The 17827-nt window shown below is 42.9% G+C and overlaps 1 protein-coding gene across 1 annotated transcript; it reads left to right on the top strand.

The window, feature by feature from the left end:
• Positions 1 to 3507: 3507 nt before the first annotated feature.
• Positions 3508 to 16894, top strand: LOC310711259 (membrane-spanning 4-domains subfamily A member 8-like). The gene is made up of 7 exons (XM_083512992.1): positions 3508 to 4084; positions 8440 to 8646; positions 9139 to 9258; positions 10383 to 10439; positions 11839 to 11982; positions 15179 to 15292; positions 16456 to 16894. The coding sequence occupies exons 2-7, from the start codon at positions 8443 to 8445 to the stop codon at positions 16579 to 16581; spliced, it is 765 nt and encodes a 254-aa protein (XP_083369118.1). The 5' UTR covers positions 3508 to 4084; positions 8440 to 8442; the 3' UTR covers positions 16582 to 16894.
• The last annotated feature ends 933 nt before the right edge of the window (positions 16895 to 17827 follow it).

Below are 17827 nucleotides of genomic sequence, written 5' to 3'. Positions count from 1 at the left end.
TCATGAACTGATTAAAATGAGACTTGTAACTTTTACACATTTTTTAATCTACTGGTTTTATAACTTTAATTTCATAAATGCTTGTAGTTAAGAGATGGGATTTCACTTATATGGATAAATATATGGATAAACCTAAAGTTACAACCAGAATATATGAACCCTACATTACTGCATTAGTTATGAAGTGCACAATGGGTTTCCAAAAGAAAAAACGGATGTGAATAAATGTTAGAAGCAGAAACGATGACTGTTCTCCCTCTCTCTCTCTTTTAATTCGTTAGTAGAAGCTCTTTAAAACATCCACTTTTGTTGCCTTTTTCAGCTATTCTCTCTGAAGCTAGGTCACTGTGTGTTCAGCATGCCCATTTTGTCCTGGGTAGAGTTGTGTACAGCCCTAGAATATTGCACCTCAGGAGAGGAAAAGAACAGTCAGATGACAATATATGAGGTTGCCATATCTCAGGTTACACATTCCACTCCTTTGTAATATGACTGCCATGATCTCTAAGGAAGCTTCATGATTCTAGCCAAGAAAATCATTTGAAAACAAACCTGGTGTGTTCATAACTTTGCCATTAGATGTCCTGTTCATGTAAACTTCTGATCACATAAAAGGAGTGCAAACCTTCCATCATTTCCTGGTTGAAAGTAAGGGCACTCATAAAAATCTTGTGTTCCTGCTCGGGTTCTGCCACGGTTTCCAGACCATTTTAAAGGAAATGTCATGCAACACGCTATAATAGTTTAAGCAGGAAGTGAGAAGTGCATTGGTAATTGTGGCTAAGCTACTGCCACCCAGTTTGAAGCTGATATATCAGCCAAAGCAGATAAAAGGTGCTTCAAGTCACATAACAATTCAAAGTCTTGGTGCTGACCTTTAAAGCCCTAAACGGCCTCAGTCCTATATACCTGAAGGAGCATCTCCACCCCCATTGTTCAGCCCAGACACTGAGATCCAGTGCCAAGGGCCTTCTGGTGGTTCCCTCATTGCGAGAAGTGACGTTACAGGGAACCAGACAGAGGGCCTTCTTGGTAGTGGCGCTCGCCCTGTAGAATGCCCTCCCACCAGATGTGAAGGAAATAAGCAGCTATCTTATCTTTAAAAGACATCTAAAGGCAGCCCTGTTTAGGGAAGTTTTTAATATTTAATGCTGTATTGTTTTTAACACTCAATTGGAAGTCGCCCAGAGTGGCTGGGGAAACTCAGCCAGATGGGCGGGGCATAAATATTATTATTATTATTATTATTAATCATGTGTCAGTGCTGGATCAGTGCTGGACTGCAGATCTGATCCTTTAGGTGTGTGGAGATGGAGTTCAGCAACCTGTTAGATAAAGGTGTAGCAAAAGCAAAGAGTCTCAGATATGCCACAAGTAGGAGAAACAGGAACTCAAAGTGCATGCAGGCATTTGGCTGCTGGAGATGAGGGAAGCAAACCAAAAACCGCACAGCAAGTCAAATACATAAAGCACACAATTAAACACTGCAGGAAGTGATCATGGCTGAGATTTGCATCTGCTTGGCACGATAGCTCGATTGATATAAGTAAACCATAGGCCGATTGATATAAGTAAACCATAGGCCAGGTCAAAAGCAACAGAGTGCAGTTGTGGCCAGCAGCACAATGTTACCCCAATCCCAGAAAAGATATTTAAACCGCAGAGGTAATAGTAAGCCTGAGGAGGGCAGAATGGAGGAGAGGAGCAGCAACAGGGTCAGGAAAGGGGATGAACTTGCCTCATTGTGCTGGGCTGGATGGTGAGCTGGAAAGTTACCCACCTTCACCTCCCTTTGGGGGTTGTTTCTGGACAGGAGAAGGAAATACTGTAAGCTGGTCATTGGAAGATTGCAATAGGCACATCGGAACACTAGAGGGAACTCCAGTGTAACAGACAGTGAGAAAAGGGTCTGGTGATGCAAGCAGAATGGAAAAACAGAAAGCCAAAAAGGTGTTCGTGGTCTCCATGATAAGATAGGTGTCTGCATCCTATCCCTATAGAATGGGATATATTGCAGCCTTACTCCCATTTCTCAATGGCAGAAGAGTCACAAGTTGTGCTTCGAGGGTTTCAGAAAAGTAAACTCTCACATGCACACTATTGCAGTTCTACTTTTTAAAAAAGAGATTGGTTCCATTTTACAGCTGAGGAACAGTGAGACAAAATAATAATAAGTGCATTCATCGAATTCTTCAGCAGAAATAATAGTTAACTAATTGAGTGTTTCTGAGAATCTGCAAAGCAGATTCTCTTTAGCAATGAACAGTTGAGCTTAAGAATAAACTAAAAGTTCCAGCACTACTCTCGTGACAAGTTAAATACTGACTTCACCTCCATTGCTAGCAAATTACAAAGAAGTTATTTGAATCTTCTTAAGCTCTTTCTTGCTATAGGTGAGGGACTGATGTCAGCATCTGTCACTGTTGAGCAGGTGCCAGGTCCTCAACATCTTACGGGGTCTCACTGATTAAGGTACATTGTCTTGGCTCCCCTTCAACACTGCCACCATCCCCAGCCTCTTGTGACTCTTAAGGCATTGTGGGACATCATATGGCTGTCTTCACAAAATGATTTTCCGCACCAAAATACAGGCCTGCACCACAGTGGAGGCTGTAGTGGTTTTGTAGCGATGGCTATATACCACCCCACTCCTTCTGTTAGTGAAATATTAGAGCCATGTGTACTATACATTTAATGCAGTATTATAGCACTGTAACAGTCTTGGCTTACCCCCAAGGGTACAGTGGTACCTCGGTTTCCGAACGCAATCCTTTCCATAAGACAGTTTGACTTCCGAAACGTTCGAAAACCGAGGAGCAAATGGCCGCCTGCAATTTCCATTCAGAAAATTGAAAAAAACTCAGCGGAAGCCGTTTGACTTCCGAGGCATGTTCGAAAATGGAAGCAATTACTTCTGGGTTTTCGGCGTTCAAAAACTGAAACGTTCGGCTTCTGAGACACTCAAAAACCGAGGTACCACTGGAACAGGAAGTTTTGTTTGTTAAAGGTGCTGAGAGTTGTTAGGAGATCCCTATTTCTACAATTTCCCTGGCTACAATTTCCAGAGTGGTTTAACAGTCCATCACTTTTTGCAGGGAACTCTGGAATCTCATACCCTCCAACATTTCTCTGATGAAAATAGGGACATCCTAAGGAAAAGCGGGACATTCCAGGACATCCTATTTCATAATAATTTTACAATTTCTACACTACCCATCTGACTGGGTTACCCCAGTCACTCTGGGCAACTTCAAACATACTGTATTTAAAAACATAATAAAACATTAAACATTAAAAAAAAACTTCCCTATACAGAACTGCCTTCAGATGGCTTAGGGGTCTGATAACTCCATACCCTCCAACATTTCTCCAATGAAAATAGGGACATCCTAAGGAAAAGTGGGGCATTTTGGGATCAAATCAGAAACTGTGACAGCTTCTGTAAATCTGGGACTGTCCCTGGAAAATAGGGACACTTGGAGGGTCTGGAATCTAGCTCTGTGGGGGGAAATGAGGGTACTGAGAGTTGTTCGGAGACCCCTATTTCCCACACAGAGCTACTATAAGGGAAGTAGGGGTCTCCGCATAACTCTCAGCAAACTACAGTCCTCGGGATTCTTTAGAAGCCATGACTGCTAAGTGGTACAGTAATCCTTTAAGCGCATGGTGTGGAAGTGTCCTAGGACTAAAAGACAGGATTTAAGAGATTCACTTAGATCCACGGTAGTCCAAAATGAGCATTTTGTACAAGTTTGGAAGATCTCTATGGTGGGAGGTGAAAAGGAACATCTGAGATTAAACAAATCACACACACAGTCTCAATGCAGAATACAAGGCAAGACGGAAGACAGAAAGTTATTTTGGAGTTCCTTGGCAGGAGCGAGGAGAATATCTGAAATGGAAAAAGTCCAGAGTACCGTAATCAACAGTGAAATGAGACAAAAGGAAGGAAAGGGGACGAGTCAGAGTCTGGTGCTGTGTAAACACCCCTTTTACACACGATTGCTTTCACTTCTCACTGCTTCCTGGTGATACCTGAGACACACACTGTGAGGCTGAGGACGATCAGATCAAGGAGTGTAACGTAAGTACTTTTGGACAAAATTAATTAAATTGATTTGGGGACAGTATTTTATTTGATCCAAGCCTCAACTGGGAAAGGCCTGAAAGAATAAAATGGTTCTGCTGAACATGAGTAGAGAGTTTCCCCCTCATGAACCCCAACAAGGAACAGAAGGCAATTTTTTTATCGCTGCCACAGTGTGTGGAAGTCTTTTCTTTGGAAAATTAAGGCCTGGGAACTGTAATTTCTTCAGGGTGCTGGGAATTCTAGCTTTGTGAGGGGTTTCCTAACAAGTCTCAGCATCCTTAACAGCTCCAAATTTAGGGTGGTATGGGTGGTTCCCCTGCACAGGGTGCCCAGCTAAGGAGAAATAATAATAATAATAATAATAATAATAATAATAATAATAATAATAATAATAATATCTTTATTTATATGGATACCAGCTGAGAATATCCATAAAAAACAACTGTACCAAAACTGATAATTGTGAAAATAAGATATATTGGGGGGGGGGGGCAATTTTTGTCCTCATTCAGGGCTCCATATTACCAAAGTCCACCCCTGCCTTCAACAAATTATACTTTCCAGGACTCTTTGGAGGAAACCATGATTATTAAAGTGATACAAGCAGTGTTTTTTTTCAAGAAAAATAGGTGCCAGGACTCATCATGAAGTTCTTACAATAAGTCACCGCAGAAGTACCAGAACTGTGCTCTAGGGTGCCCTGGCTGAAAAAAGCACTGGATAGAAGAGTGCTTTAAATATATGAAGTGGATGTTGCATCAGAAAAAGCCTTGAGCTAGATTGTTCGAGACCATTTCTGATGTCACTTGTTCATTCCATAATCTAACTAAGAGATACTTACTAAGAGAAAGGTTCTTTCTGAGGGTTAGCTAGGGGTTAAAAGCATTCCCTTTCGAAAGGAATACAAAACTGTAGGGCTGAATCTCAGGGCTAAGATCCAACTCCCCTAAGGCCCAAAGGCCCCTCAAATGATCACCTGGAGAGTAGCAGATTATGGAGGCAGAGGCACAGAGACCCAGCACCATGACTGTCATGGGCATGCCAGCAGATACTGCGTTTACTCTTTCTTCATTTTAAAACAACATTTATTATCCGGGCATGTCTATGGTTACAGAAGTTCATTTTACTATTTTTACTTTTAAAACAAACAATCCTTTCCTACAAAGCGTCTTCTACCTCATAAATATTTATTAAATTTTCACAAATTTTAAAAACACATACAATACACACAATACAAAGATATACATACAATAACAAACAAACACGTATAATTTCCACTCCTTTTTTTCTTAAACTTACTTCGTCGACTTCCCCATACCTCCCCTTTCTGCATTCCAATTCCCAAAATTATTTCAGCAAATCCTTCCCCTTAATTTTATCCAATTTTTCCTTTCCTTTTCTTTTCTTTTCTTTTACTTAATCTTTAACAGCTGTAATCCCTTACTTTATATAACCACAACATTTTAACACTCATTAATTTTACAATTCTTTTTAAGGTAAATTTTAAATTTTTTCCAATCTTCTTCCGCCGTCTCTCTTCCCTGGTCTCGGATTCTGCCAGTCATTTCGGCCAGTCCCATATAGTCTATCACCTTCATCTGCCATTCTTCCAAGGTGGGTAGATCCTGTGTCTTCCAATACTTTGCGATTAGTATTCTTGCTGCTGTTGTAGCATACATAAAGAATGTTCTATCCTTCTTTGGCACCAATTGGCCGACAATGCCCAAGAAGCGTCTTCTCCCTCATGGAGAGCACGTGCTGCGGTCGGGTCTGCCGAGCCACCCCTCTGTTGCCAGGCAGGGTCTCTAAAGATGGCCTGGAGCAACGATTGGTTCGCTGGGTTGCTGGGGTAAAAGTTATGTTGCAATTTTGGTGGGAGGGGTAAGATGTTTAAATACTCTGCACGCAGCCTGGAGCTTTCTCTTTGCTGCGTGCAATGGATCACCCGCCCTAAAGTAAGGGGTTGTTGCATTGACCTTGCTATGCCTGTCATGGGGTCGTCTGACATTGGGGCAGGGGCCTGGTAGGAATTTTGTCCATCTGGCTGATTGCCTGGGCCATTTGGTTTTTGCCTACTGCGTAGCAAATCGTCACAACTTGTAAGGCTGCAGTTAGGCATTGGTTATAAATTGGTGGAGGAGGGGTTAGGATAGGCTATGCCTGCCCCTCCATGGTTGCTGCGGAAAGGGAATTCTATTAAAGGAATCCTGGGGCTTGCCATCTTTTCATCCAATCCCTGGAATGGGACTAGGGCCGGCAAGCCTTGGGGAGCACGCAGGTGAGAATTGAGGGCCTGTGACTCAGCTCCATTTCTCCCTGACTTGTTTTCCCTTATTGGCTTTCAGTGGTGCCCGGATGTCAGTTCTGTCCCCAGGCGGGGGGACAGATAGTCTTAACCAGTGCCTAAACAACCACTCACGGTTTTGTATTTAAATAAAGTTGTGGCCAAAATTATGCCAAAAACCTTAAACAAAAATTAAGTGTGCGTTGTGAGTTATTTGGGGCGTGGCTTGGGGACCTCGACACGCAACAACATGGTTTGCATATTCCCAAATAAGCATATGCAGCAGCAGGGCAGCAGAATCAAATGCCATTTTACTTGTGTTGCCTTTCTGGTACTATGTGGTTTTTAAAAAATTATACAGCTGCACATGTTCAGAGAATTTCTTCTTTAACAGGGTTGGTTAAATGTATTTGTGTGGAGGGGGGTTGGGTTAACTTTTCAGGCATGTGGAAGCAGTTGTAAAGCATGGGATGGATGTTGGGGAGGGGGACATGTTAATTGTGTCATTCCCCTCCCAAAATATTCTGAATTTACAAGGGAAACAAGTGGCAGAGCCTGGTTTTTCATTCCCCCCCCCACTAGTTCCACCTCTCAAAGTACAACTGGGTAAGTATCCTTAGGCCATGTGGTTTACATGTTACAATTATTCTATTTAGAATTATTGTTCTACAATTTAGAATGCTTCTATCCCGGTTTATAGCACAGAGGCTTTCAGAGCAGCTTATGGATGAATCTCAGAAGAAAACCACACTCAAATCTACTACAGGAACAGAAATCACATAGTGTACCCGCCTTTTTCCTTGGTGCCATACCAGGCAGCAGCTCCCACCAAAATATTCTGAGATAAAGGCGTAGGATTGAGCAGCTGGAACTTGCTCACCCCCTGATGAGGGCTCTTCCCTTCCTTTCCTAACAATTCATAAGAGCTGCATTATAAACTAAATAATCCAGTTAACAAACAAATTCAGTCTCTTCCTGTTCAAACTCGTCCTGTTAGAAACTTTCAGGATGTCAATTCTGCCATCAACCTCAACACAGTCATCAAGACTAAGATCAAAGTTCACAGTGGCAATGCAAATTCTGGTATGAACCATGTTTTAAAAGCATTATTTCCTTCCCTGCCCATGCCACCGGAAGGAGCAAGAAACACTTTACTGATAAGATACATAAAGCTATTGCATGCCCCTGTCTCATGCTTAGAGGTCTGTGTGGGCACCAGCATGCCTAATAAAAGTTTAAATGAGTCAAGAGGGAGCTAGATTAGGTCAAGAATAATGCTGATCTCTCCTTCCCTTCCGTGTCTCTGAAGCCCCAAATAGAATCTAGTATAGTTGGTGCACAGCACTATTTTTCTAGAAAAAGAGGTGCCGGAACTCACGATGAACGCCCCCTCCCCCTGTTCTCTTATAATGGCAATGGCACCCACCTGAGAGGTGACAGAACTGTTGAGTTCTGGCTGGAAAAAAAAGCCGTGTTGATACACAACCCAAAAGGAACCTAGCAGAAACTGTTCTCTGCTCTTTATGTTTGTCTGGCAGAGTCTGTGGTCCCAAAATTATCTAGAGTACTGCAAATTACAGGTTTAGTGTATGTCCTGTGTTACCATATCCTGAATCAAGCTCTGCCCCCTGCAATTCACCCTGATCCTTCACTTGGATTCACATCACCTGTTGGGCAAGGCAGGTGTTCCCAGGCAACCTGCCATTGGGCTGAGCAGCAGGATCAGGGCCCCTCCTCTACCTGCTCCACCAGATAGTACACCAATGGTAATGGCCGGCTTGGGTACCTCTGGGTCCCTCAACCAAGCAGAGGCATGAGATAGAATAGTCCAGGAGGAGGACATCTGGTCCAGTGGTAGGTGCCCCCTGGTATTCCTGCCTGCTCTGATTTGTGAGGAAAAGTGAAGAGTTTAAGCTGCTCTTAATCCCACAGTGATTAGGGAGCTGGGGCTCCAAGGGCCCAGATCACAATCCTAACCCGAGGTTCCACTGTATTTGCCCAAATCTGAGCGGTTCTTTTTTAAAAATTGTATCTTTGGTTTGTTTGTTTGTTTGTCTTTTTGCAGATAATGGCTAATAGAACTGTGGTGCTGATTCCCCAAACTAATGCCAGTGTTATCCAAGCAGGCCAGGGAATCCTTGGTACGGTTACCCTACCACCAGGGACGGTACAATACATACAATATGCAGGCCAGCAGGTTGGAATCCCCAACAACCAACCTCAAACAGGGTGGATGGATAAACTTGTCAAAGTGGAGGCCAAGACTCTGGGGGTAAGTGTATTTGAGATCTGCCAACATGGAGATCCAATGAATTAAATAAATATTGCATATGTTTGCACTGTTGCTCCCTGGCAGGGGGTGGGGTCAGGAAGAAAACCAGTTTGGCTTGCGTTTTCCCTGGAAACCAACCAAATTTGCACTTCCCAGAACAATAGGCAGACTAAAATGCAGTTCTCTGAATTTTGTGATACAGTTCTCCAACCAAAGAAATGTACATGTTAGGGGAACAGGTTCTACAGATGCATATATTAATTAAAATGTCATACAGAAATGTGTTATAGTAAAGGAAATGGCTTGTAAAATGTGGAGGGGGGTATGCTATGCCTACTACTTGCATGGAGAGGGAGCAAGGTCCAATTTACTAGCAGGCTCAAGGGGGGCGGGGTGCCCTAGGTGAGCATCATGAGGTGGGGAGAATGTGTTTCAGTTCTGAATTTACCAAAGGGAAATTGATGTGCTGTTTTGTGCATTTTGTTCCTACAGGCCATCCAGATCTTAATTGGTTTGATACACATTGGCTTTGGGAGTGTCTCAGCTGTTCTTTGTACCTGGCTGTTGACTCTTGCTACTCTTGGAGGTTACCCATTCTGGGGTGGACTATTTGTAAGAAGAATATTATTTGCCTTTTGAGTGACAGTGTGTATCAGTGCCTATGATTTTGAATTTAGACTTTGCAGATCTGCATCCAAATCCCTGTTCAGATGGTGACTCCTTGTGTGTGGAGAATAGGCGACTGGTAACAGAATAGTTGTGTCATTAAGAAGGCTTTCCCTGAAGTACACTCTATTCATTTTAAGGATTTGTAATTGTAGAAAAGGGCTTCATTTCTTGAGTATATAGTTTTTGGTTATCAGGTTTAAATGCATCTTTTCTAAATAGCATTTGGATTAAGTAAGTCAGTGTCCATGTTCTCTCCAGTTGTTCCTGGACTACAACTCCCATCATCCCTGGCTATTGGCTATGCTGGCTAGGGCTACTGGGAGTTGTAGAGCTCTTGCCAGCTATGCCCTCTTCCAGCACTCTCCATTCCATCCCTCTCCTCCGTGGGAATTCCACTTCAGCCGGCACTCTGCAGTTGCCAACCAGACTCAGTCCTCACTAGGCTGTTCTGAGTTTTTTCCTTCCTCTTTTCAGTTCCTACCACCCCACCCCAAATATTTTTTGCATTTTTGAAACTGGGTTTTCCCAAGCTTGCTGATACCGTCCCCTCATTCGCCTTTTGTGTGGATGATGTTACTCTGGCTACACAAGGGACAGCACTTAGAGAATTGAGGCCGCTATTTGAATACAGTGGTACCTTGGGTTACATACGCTTCAGGTTACAGACGCTTCAGGTTACAGACTCTGCTAACCCAGAAAAAGTGCTTCAGGTTAAGTACTCTGCTTCAGGATGAGAACAGAAATCGTGCTCCGGCGGCGCGGCAGCAGCAGGAGGCCCTATTAGCTAAAGTGGTGCTTCAGGTTAAGAACAGTTACAAGTTAAGAACGGACCTCTGGAACGAATTAAGTACTTAACCCAAGGTACCACTGTATTTGTAATTATGCATGTATGTGATTCTAATATGATAAAAATAATGCTCCTCTTCCTAGAAGGATAAACTAGTGAACTTCAAGAAGGAAAAAGGTTCTGTTATCTGATATAACCCAGTTTTTTACAGTAGAGAGCATGTTTTTGAAATTTCTAAATGAACTTCAGTCAAATGTGTCTTTTTCCTTGTTTTGTGCAGTTCATTATTTCTGGAACCATGTCGGTGTTAGCTGAGAAATATGCAACTCCCTGTCAGGTGAGAGAGAAAGAAATGTGAGTTTTAATCTCTTCTGTGATCCAGGAAATGCCAGTTAATATGTTTCCTTCTTATTACAAATCCAAGGCCATATTGGCAGCTTCCTCTGTAGATCTTCATTTATTATAAGCCCAAATTCTGGAACAAGGAGCCTCCATCAAGTCCCACCCTCTGTTCCCATAAACATCCATCTTGACCAGACCAGCCTTTGTCTGAAATGAGGACCCTCTTTGACCAATGGAGAATGCAGAGGCAGCCTTGAGTCTGCCAGCTGGACCTGTTGCCCTTCTTTCAGGACTCTAGCAAGGAACTGTGCATTCACTGTGCCCCTTCTGATATTCCTCACTGGCATATGCAAATTCTATCCATTTATGTGAAAAGCAAAAGAAATTACAACCATTTTTAGAGTCCTCACTATAGGCCATAGGGGCAAAACAGGTTTGGATTTCACTAATCGGATGCTAACCCAAATAATAAATCAAATCGGAATGACCCGCAGCAGACCTGAAACAGTTACTTCCAAACACAACAGAACTTGCCATAGTTGCTGAGGCTGATGGGAATTGGAGTCTGAAAACATTAGGAGGGTGCCAGGTTTGTGAAGGTTGATTGCTCAACAAACGAAAAATTATTTTTCTGTAAGGGAAATACTGCCCCCCCCCCGATTCAACACAGGAATTGTGTTGACATTTAATTTACATTAAGAACTCAATAGATGAACATTCCTGAACAACTACTTTCCTTTCCTTTAAACATCAAAACAGGTAGAACAATACATAGTACAATGACACAATTTGAAGGAGCTCAGTAACTAACATGGAATTGTTTTATGGAGGTTACCTTAATTCAAAATATTGCCAAAACTGCTAGAAACTCTCCCACAGAAGAGTCAAGACAGGTAGACAGGCCAGTAACAAAGCGGAAATTCTGTACCAGCAGGCAAATAGGGAAAGCCCCTCCCCGAGCTGGGTGAGTAAAAAGACAAAGCCTTGGGAGAGCAGTTTTTGGGAGGATTGCATTTTTCCTGTTGTAAGCGGGAGGAAAAATAGTTGTATTTTGCAAACACAGCAAGCTGAAGAGACAGGGAGTCAGAGCACTATGTCAGTGTAAATCCAAGGTGGTAGTCATGGGAGAAATGGGACTGATTTGGAGTGTAATCCTAGAAGCTTCTCCATTGCAAGCTCAGGTTGTATATATGTACATGTAATTAAACTATATATCATAAAGACATCACAATCTCCGATGTGCCTCATTTCTAAATGAAACACGAAACCAGGTGTTTCAGGTAAGTGCCTGGACGCCTGGAATCTCACACTGCTTGGAGACTGGGGTGGCGTGTAACACTATACTTGCTTTGTATTTTTTGAAGCCTGAAAATGACATTCTTTGTTTCTTTCAGGTGCGAGGCAGCGTAGGAATGAATATCACAAGTGCTGTAATGGCATTAGTTGGCATCATTCTGTATTTGGTAGAGCTGTCTGTAGGTCCTTTTGGTTATCATCCACATGATTATGAGACTGGGCAAATATATTATTGGGCAAAGGTAAGTGAAAAGAACGCTATGCAGAACTTTGGCCTTTGGACTAATCAGTGTATGTGAGAAACAACTTCTGTGAACCCGATGGAACTTCCCCTTCCTCTCCTCTCCCCGTGTGCCCCCCTCCAAATCTGCAGGTGAGGAGTGTGAGGAAGAAGAAGAAGGAGGTGTTCTGTTGTACTCACAGAAGTCCTCCCATGACTGCAATGGTTCAATTTAATGTCTTTATGGGCAGCATCCAGAAAGAGGGAGAAATCCCAATCACCATCAGTTTTGCTTTCTGTTTTCAACACATCACTTCTCACTGCTAAAGAGACTAGCCACTGTTTAGTTTAAAAGGTAGCTTGCCTCTTCAGCAGTGAAAATAGCAAGCATAGCTGAAGCTCTCCACATGGTTCTCCTACCCACCCAGGTCCCTTCTTTGCATTTTGGTTTGTAGCTTTGGAAACCCAGCATTCTGGCAGGCTCTGAAGCCTGGACAGAAATGCCTGACCATTTGGTCTTAAGCTGTTCTTTCTCCATAGCTTACTACAGTTTGTTCTCTTTCAAAAACAGATGAATACCCACTAGGCATCAGTTCTGCCACTTTAAAGCCTCCTGCATCATGTAGATGGAGCTACACGACTCAGCCTGTGGATAATGTGGCCCTTGGTCACAGGTTCTGATTTTGCCTGCCATTTGGAATGATACGCCATATTTAAAGTTTTTATTGGTGCTGTTTTACTGGACTTTTAAAAACATTTTTTACCTTCAAAGTTTTGGGATGGCAGATTTTCTAGAATTCTTGTTCAAGGCAGCTTTTGGAACTGGTAGTCAGTGTGGCCTTTTACAGCAGTTGTTAGTGCTGTGTTGAAAACTATCCTCCAACTGCTGGAAGAAATTCTGCCCACACAACAGAGGCTTCTTTCATTCTACCTCATTCGCACAGCACTTTAGAATTATTGTGGTTCTGGGGAGGCAGGCTACCAGACTCTTGAGATCAGCACACTCAGTGATTTTGCTTTTAAATTAAGTTCTTCATTTTAGCCTCGGAATCACAGAGTTGGAAGGGATCCTGAGAATCATCTAGTCCAACCCCCTGCAATGTGGGAATCTCAACTAAAGCATCCATCACCTCTGCTTAAAAACCTCCTGTGAAGGTTTATTAGTGCTACTGTTATTACTGCTCCATGCTTGCTACTTAGCTGTGCAAACATCTTTCCACTAAGCAGTCATTCTGTTACTGGAAAGATTACATACCCCCAATACTAGCACTGTAATATTTTGTCCCTGAGAAAATGCTATTTATCCTTATAGCTGGTGCATCCATTCTGTCATGCTCCTTCTGGGGTAGTTTGTCCACCTTTGGTCTCCACCCTGCACTCAGCTCTCACCTGTGGCTCCTAGAAGCTTTCAGCATGCGACAGCAGCCACATGCCAGAAAATGGCTTCGGTTGGCCAGTTAAACCAGGTGATGCCAGCCGATGGGTCTTAAACCCTTGGTGAGTTAAGGACTTCCCCTGCAAGCGAAGACAGGCTCTGGTGAATTGAGCGGATGAGACCAGTAGCAGATCCAACAGTCAAGAAGGTGGTTTCTGCACATGCTGTAGAGGGAAGTGAGCTCATCAGCCTGGGAAGGTAGCCCATCTAGGAGAAGAGAAACTCTGATCCTAAACCTCTGCTGCCTTGCAGGATATATTCGGGAGAAGACAATGCTAAGGAGCAAATGCTACATAAATCCAGAGTGGAGTCTAAGGTGGCTGGGTGGTGCTTTATATGCTTCTTCCCAGCAACTCCTGCAGCCCAACTGGGGCCAAACGTATTGCTCTGCTTTCCTTTGGACCACATCAGCGAGGCCAACAGGGGGCGGGGTCATGTCATCTGGGCAGCCCAGGACCTCAATACACACTGCCCAGGCTTGCACCTTGGGGAGGTCACTTTGGTGCTGATAACGCAGTGGTCTGACTTCACCCCCAGAGGCACACTCCATTGTCTCTTGATGCCAACAACAACTTGCAGTTGGGAAATGCCATTTGGAATATGGCTATGCAGTTGCCATGGGCTCCCATTAGATAATGTGGCATCGTTGTACATGAAAGGCAGAATGTCTCACTCTGCCTCTTCCTTGAGCTGGGGAGTGAAGAGAAGGTGTCTTGTTTCAAAAAGGGAAGGGATGCAGCAACAACAAAACCAGACATGGGATTTTTCCAGCTCCAGTTTCTTGCATGTTCTGAATGTTCACCCTGGGTGCTGAGTTCTGATGTTGTTTGAAATCAGAAACACCAGCATAATGACTTGAGTCACTACATTATAAACAAAAGAAATTCCCTTTTGAGGAGGCAAGATTAATTTGTCATGAAAGCTGACAAAGCAAATAAGACCAAGGGGTGGTGTTCATTTCAGGGCAGACTTTGGAGTGCCAAAATACCTTAAATTCATGCATAAATGCACTGACATTTCTGCTCCTTAGGATTCTTCCCAGCTGCTGCTTTTCCTTCGCAAGGATGTGTTGCGAATGACATAGGAGGGTTAACAAAGAGGGTATTTTTGGATGTGAGACTCAAATTGGCTCTTCCTTTGTCTGGTCTCATACAAATGTAAACCCAACTAACGAGAATGTGCACAGGGTTGTTCTTTTGCAGATATCCCATAATAGAGCCTTTAAATGAGGCTCAAATGACCATGTTTAGAGTTGTGTGAGGGCATTCCAGGTTCCACTGCCTACCAAACAGTGTCGGTCCTGGGTTGGTAGCCCTGCTTTGGGATGCTGCAAAACACAAACATGCTATGAGGGTCTCTGCCCAGGTTCAAATTCACCAAGGGTGAAACTAGGTTTTATTTCACCCAGGTCAAAGACCCAGCACATTTGCATAAACACACACAGAGGCTGGGAGCCTCAATGGTGCCCTTTTGGAGGCTTCATCCCAAGGGGGGGGGGAGGCAGACAACTAACCCCCCCCCAACCCCAGTAGCTACGGCACTGTACTCTCTATCCTTGGTTTTACAATTGTACGTTTCAAGAGGTATTTGTATGTGAAGCAAACGCTTTAATCAAATTATTCAAAATCATCACCATTACCAGCAGATTTTCCTAGGCTGATTCCCAGAAGGTTACATAGAAGATGGAGACTAGGACACTTTTTAATGTTGCAACTAAACTTAATTGGCAGTACTTTGAACTGTATATGATAAATGACCTTCTACCCGCTTCTGTGCTCCACAGGCTGTAAGTACTGGGCTTGCAGTTATTCTCCTCTTGTTCAGCTTTCTGGAGTTCTTCATCGCTGTCTCATTAGCACATTTTGGGTGCCAGTTAGCCTGCTGTTCCAATGACCCGGTAAGCAATTGATACCTTGCTTAAAGTTTAAGCAGATCTTGTTGAGAGGTTTGGAGAGGATTATTCCTTTAAAGATTATGTTTCCACCCCACCCTGTGTCCAAAGGGCCACCCACCACTTCCACATATATCCTCACAACAACCCTGGAAGGTAGTTCAAGGTGAAAGTGAGTGACAGGCGAGCTTCATAACCAAGGAAGCTTCATAACCAACAACTTTACCAGCCATTTTTTGCCCAGAGAACCTACAGGTCTTTGCCACTACTTTATCACTGTTATAAAAAGTGTTAAAGTGTGTGGAATATTTTCCCTGAACACATGAAACAATACAACGAAGAAAAATCACACCCCATTACCGAGGACTTCTCTCATGAGTAAACTTGCACAGATAGATGTTCATACCTGGAGTCTAGTGCTGTGAATCCAGTGTTGATCATAAACACTCCTTTAAGAGGAAAGACGAACCCCAAACAAATAACCCAGTTTATCTCTAAACTCGACTGAGAGGGCAGGAATCTTTTTAAAGAAGGAAGTCCCAGACATTTTTGTGTTCATTTACCCCCTTGCCCCTGCCACCCCACCAGCACCATCCCCCTCTTGCCTGCATGGCATGGGGGTGGCCACAAAGCACCAGCTGTGGCACCTGCAGAACGCTTGTGTCAGCGCTGACTTCTGGTAAGATCTTGCCGAAGTCTGGCACCCTTATCTCAGAACATCCAGACGTGGGGGATGTGCTCCTCAAGACATGAGCCCAAGCACTGTGTGATTAAACCCATTGTTCACATTACACCAACATGTAGCGGTACACTATGCAGTAGTAGAATATGGGGACAAAGGCTTTATTCCTTGTCCCAGTTTGCCTAGGCAGGATTTACCTGTCATGCAACTTTTAGAGCAAAACAGAAGGATTTGGAGAAGTGCAGAGCAGGAAGTGCAGTTGCAAATTGATAATCTGCCAGCTCCAGCCCTTTTCCGATATTTTAACACTGATCCTCACACAATCAGAATTGCTCGCTGGCCCTGCCCCTTCTGTGATGTTCTCGCCCTCATTCATGATGATGACCAGAGTGGTGGCAGCCCCTGAATGCTGCCAGGATGGCGATTATGACAATGGTGATGACATGGCATGTGTCTTCTTCTGATGAATTACTCTTCTGTTATACAGGCAATGGTTTATATTCCCTACACTGTTGATACGGCTCCCACTGAAGGCAATTGTGTTCCTCCTCCTCCAGCTTCTGCTCCTCCTCCAGCTTACAGTACTGTGGATTCTTTCCCCAAGAATGAGTGAAGAATCTAAAGGAGAAGTTATATACGGGAGATGCTGCTAAAGGAGTGAAATTAATACTCATTTGCTTTTCTGTCTTTTTTGGCACATATATCCATTTTTAATAAAATGTTATTAGAATTTAGAAAGAGGAATGCAAAGATTATTATCAAATATCTTTTTAAAATAAATCAAAACTAAAATGTTAATCTTGATGAAAACACAAACCCAAAGAAAAAGAAGAGGAAAGGGGGGGGGGGAGAGAAGAGACGGGTGGAAAAAGAATTGAAAGAGAAAAAATAGAGTTAAAAAAATAAAGAACTTCTGATTCTTCGTCTATCAGCTCTATATGAACTTTATTCAACTCATCCACTCCAATATAACACCTGTCAAAACTACTTTCTATAAACCAACGTTATCTTCAGTTCTCAAACCCAAATGTCATTTATTCATTTTCTTTTTCACGCAAAAATTCTATAAGAGTTTTCCAGTCTTTAGTATATGTTAACAATGACTTTTCTCTGATTAAACATGTCAATTTTGCGCTCCCAGCTAAGTTCAATAATTTTAATAACTATTCCTCTGTTGTTGGTAATTATGAGTTTTTCCATCTTTGTTCTTATAAAAGTCTTGCCACCGCAATCATATATTGAAATAAAGGTTCTAGGGGTCTTAGTAGATCAAAACTTTGTCAACAGTGTGATACAGCAACAAAAAAAGGCTAATGCAATTATAGGCTGCATCAACAGAAGTATAGTGTCCACATCAAGGGGATTAATAGTACCACTCCAATCTGGACTTTTTTAAACAATTGCAAACTAATGTGGGGAACTGAATTTTAAGATTGGAGAAATTAACAACTGAGAGGACCCAAAATTGATATTCTCCCATCCCTAGTAGCAAGGACAAACCCCCTTTTAGCCACTAGTCACAGGTATATGCAGCCTTCATATCTGGGTCTCAACCACAGGCTAGCATTTTTGCCAAGAGTTCTGCTATGTATATCTGTCATCTTAGAGCTTTTGCAATCCTTATCAGATTCTGTGCATCCTAATTCTATCAGGTAGCTGCTTAAAAATATCCTTCTAAAATGGCAAATTTAGGGACTGAGGTCTCTAGACCTGCTTTTACAAAAGGCATTGCTAAAAGCATCCTGAATATTAAAAAATAATAATGGGAAAGCAGCATATTCCTCGCATGAGCCTCCCAAGAACAGCTATTGAATTGAAGGCCAGACTTATTTAGGAGGAAGAACAGTTACATAAGAGAA

This window comes from Podarcis liolepis (genome assembly GCF_965112155.1).
Source record: "Podarcis liolepis genome assembly, chromosome: 1".
Lineage (NCBI taxonomy): Eukaryota > Metazoa > Chordata > Lepidosauria > Squamata > Lacertidae > Podarcis > Podarcis liolepis.
Note: the sequence above shows the minus strand (reverse complement) of the source record. Positions and strands in the feature narration are given on the sequence as shown.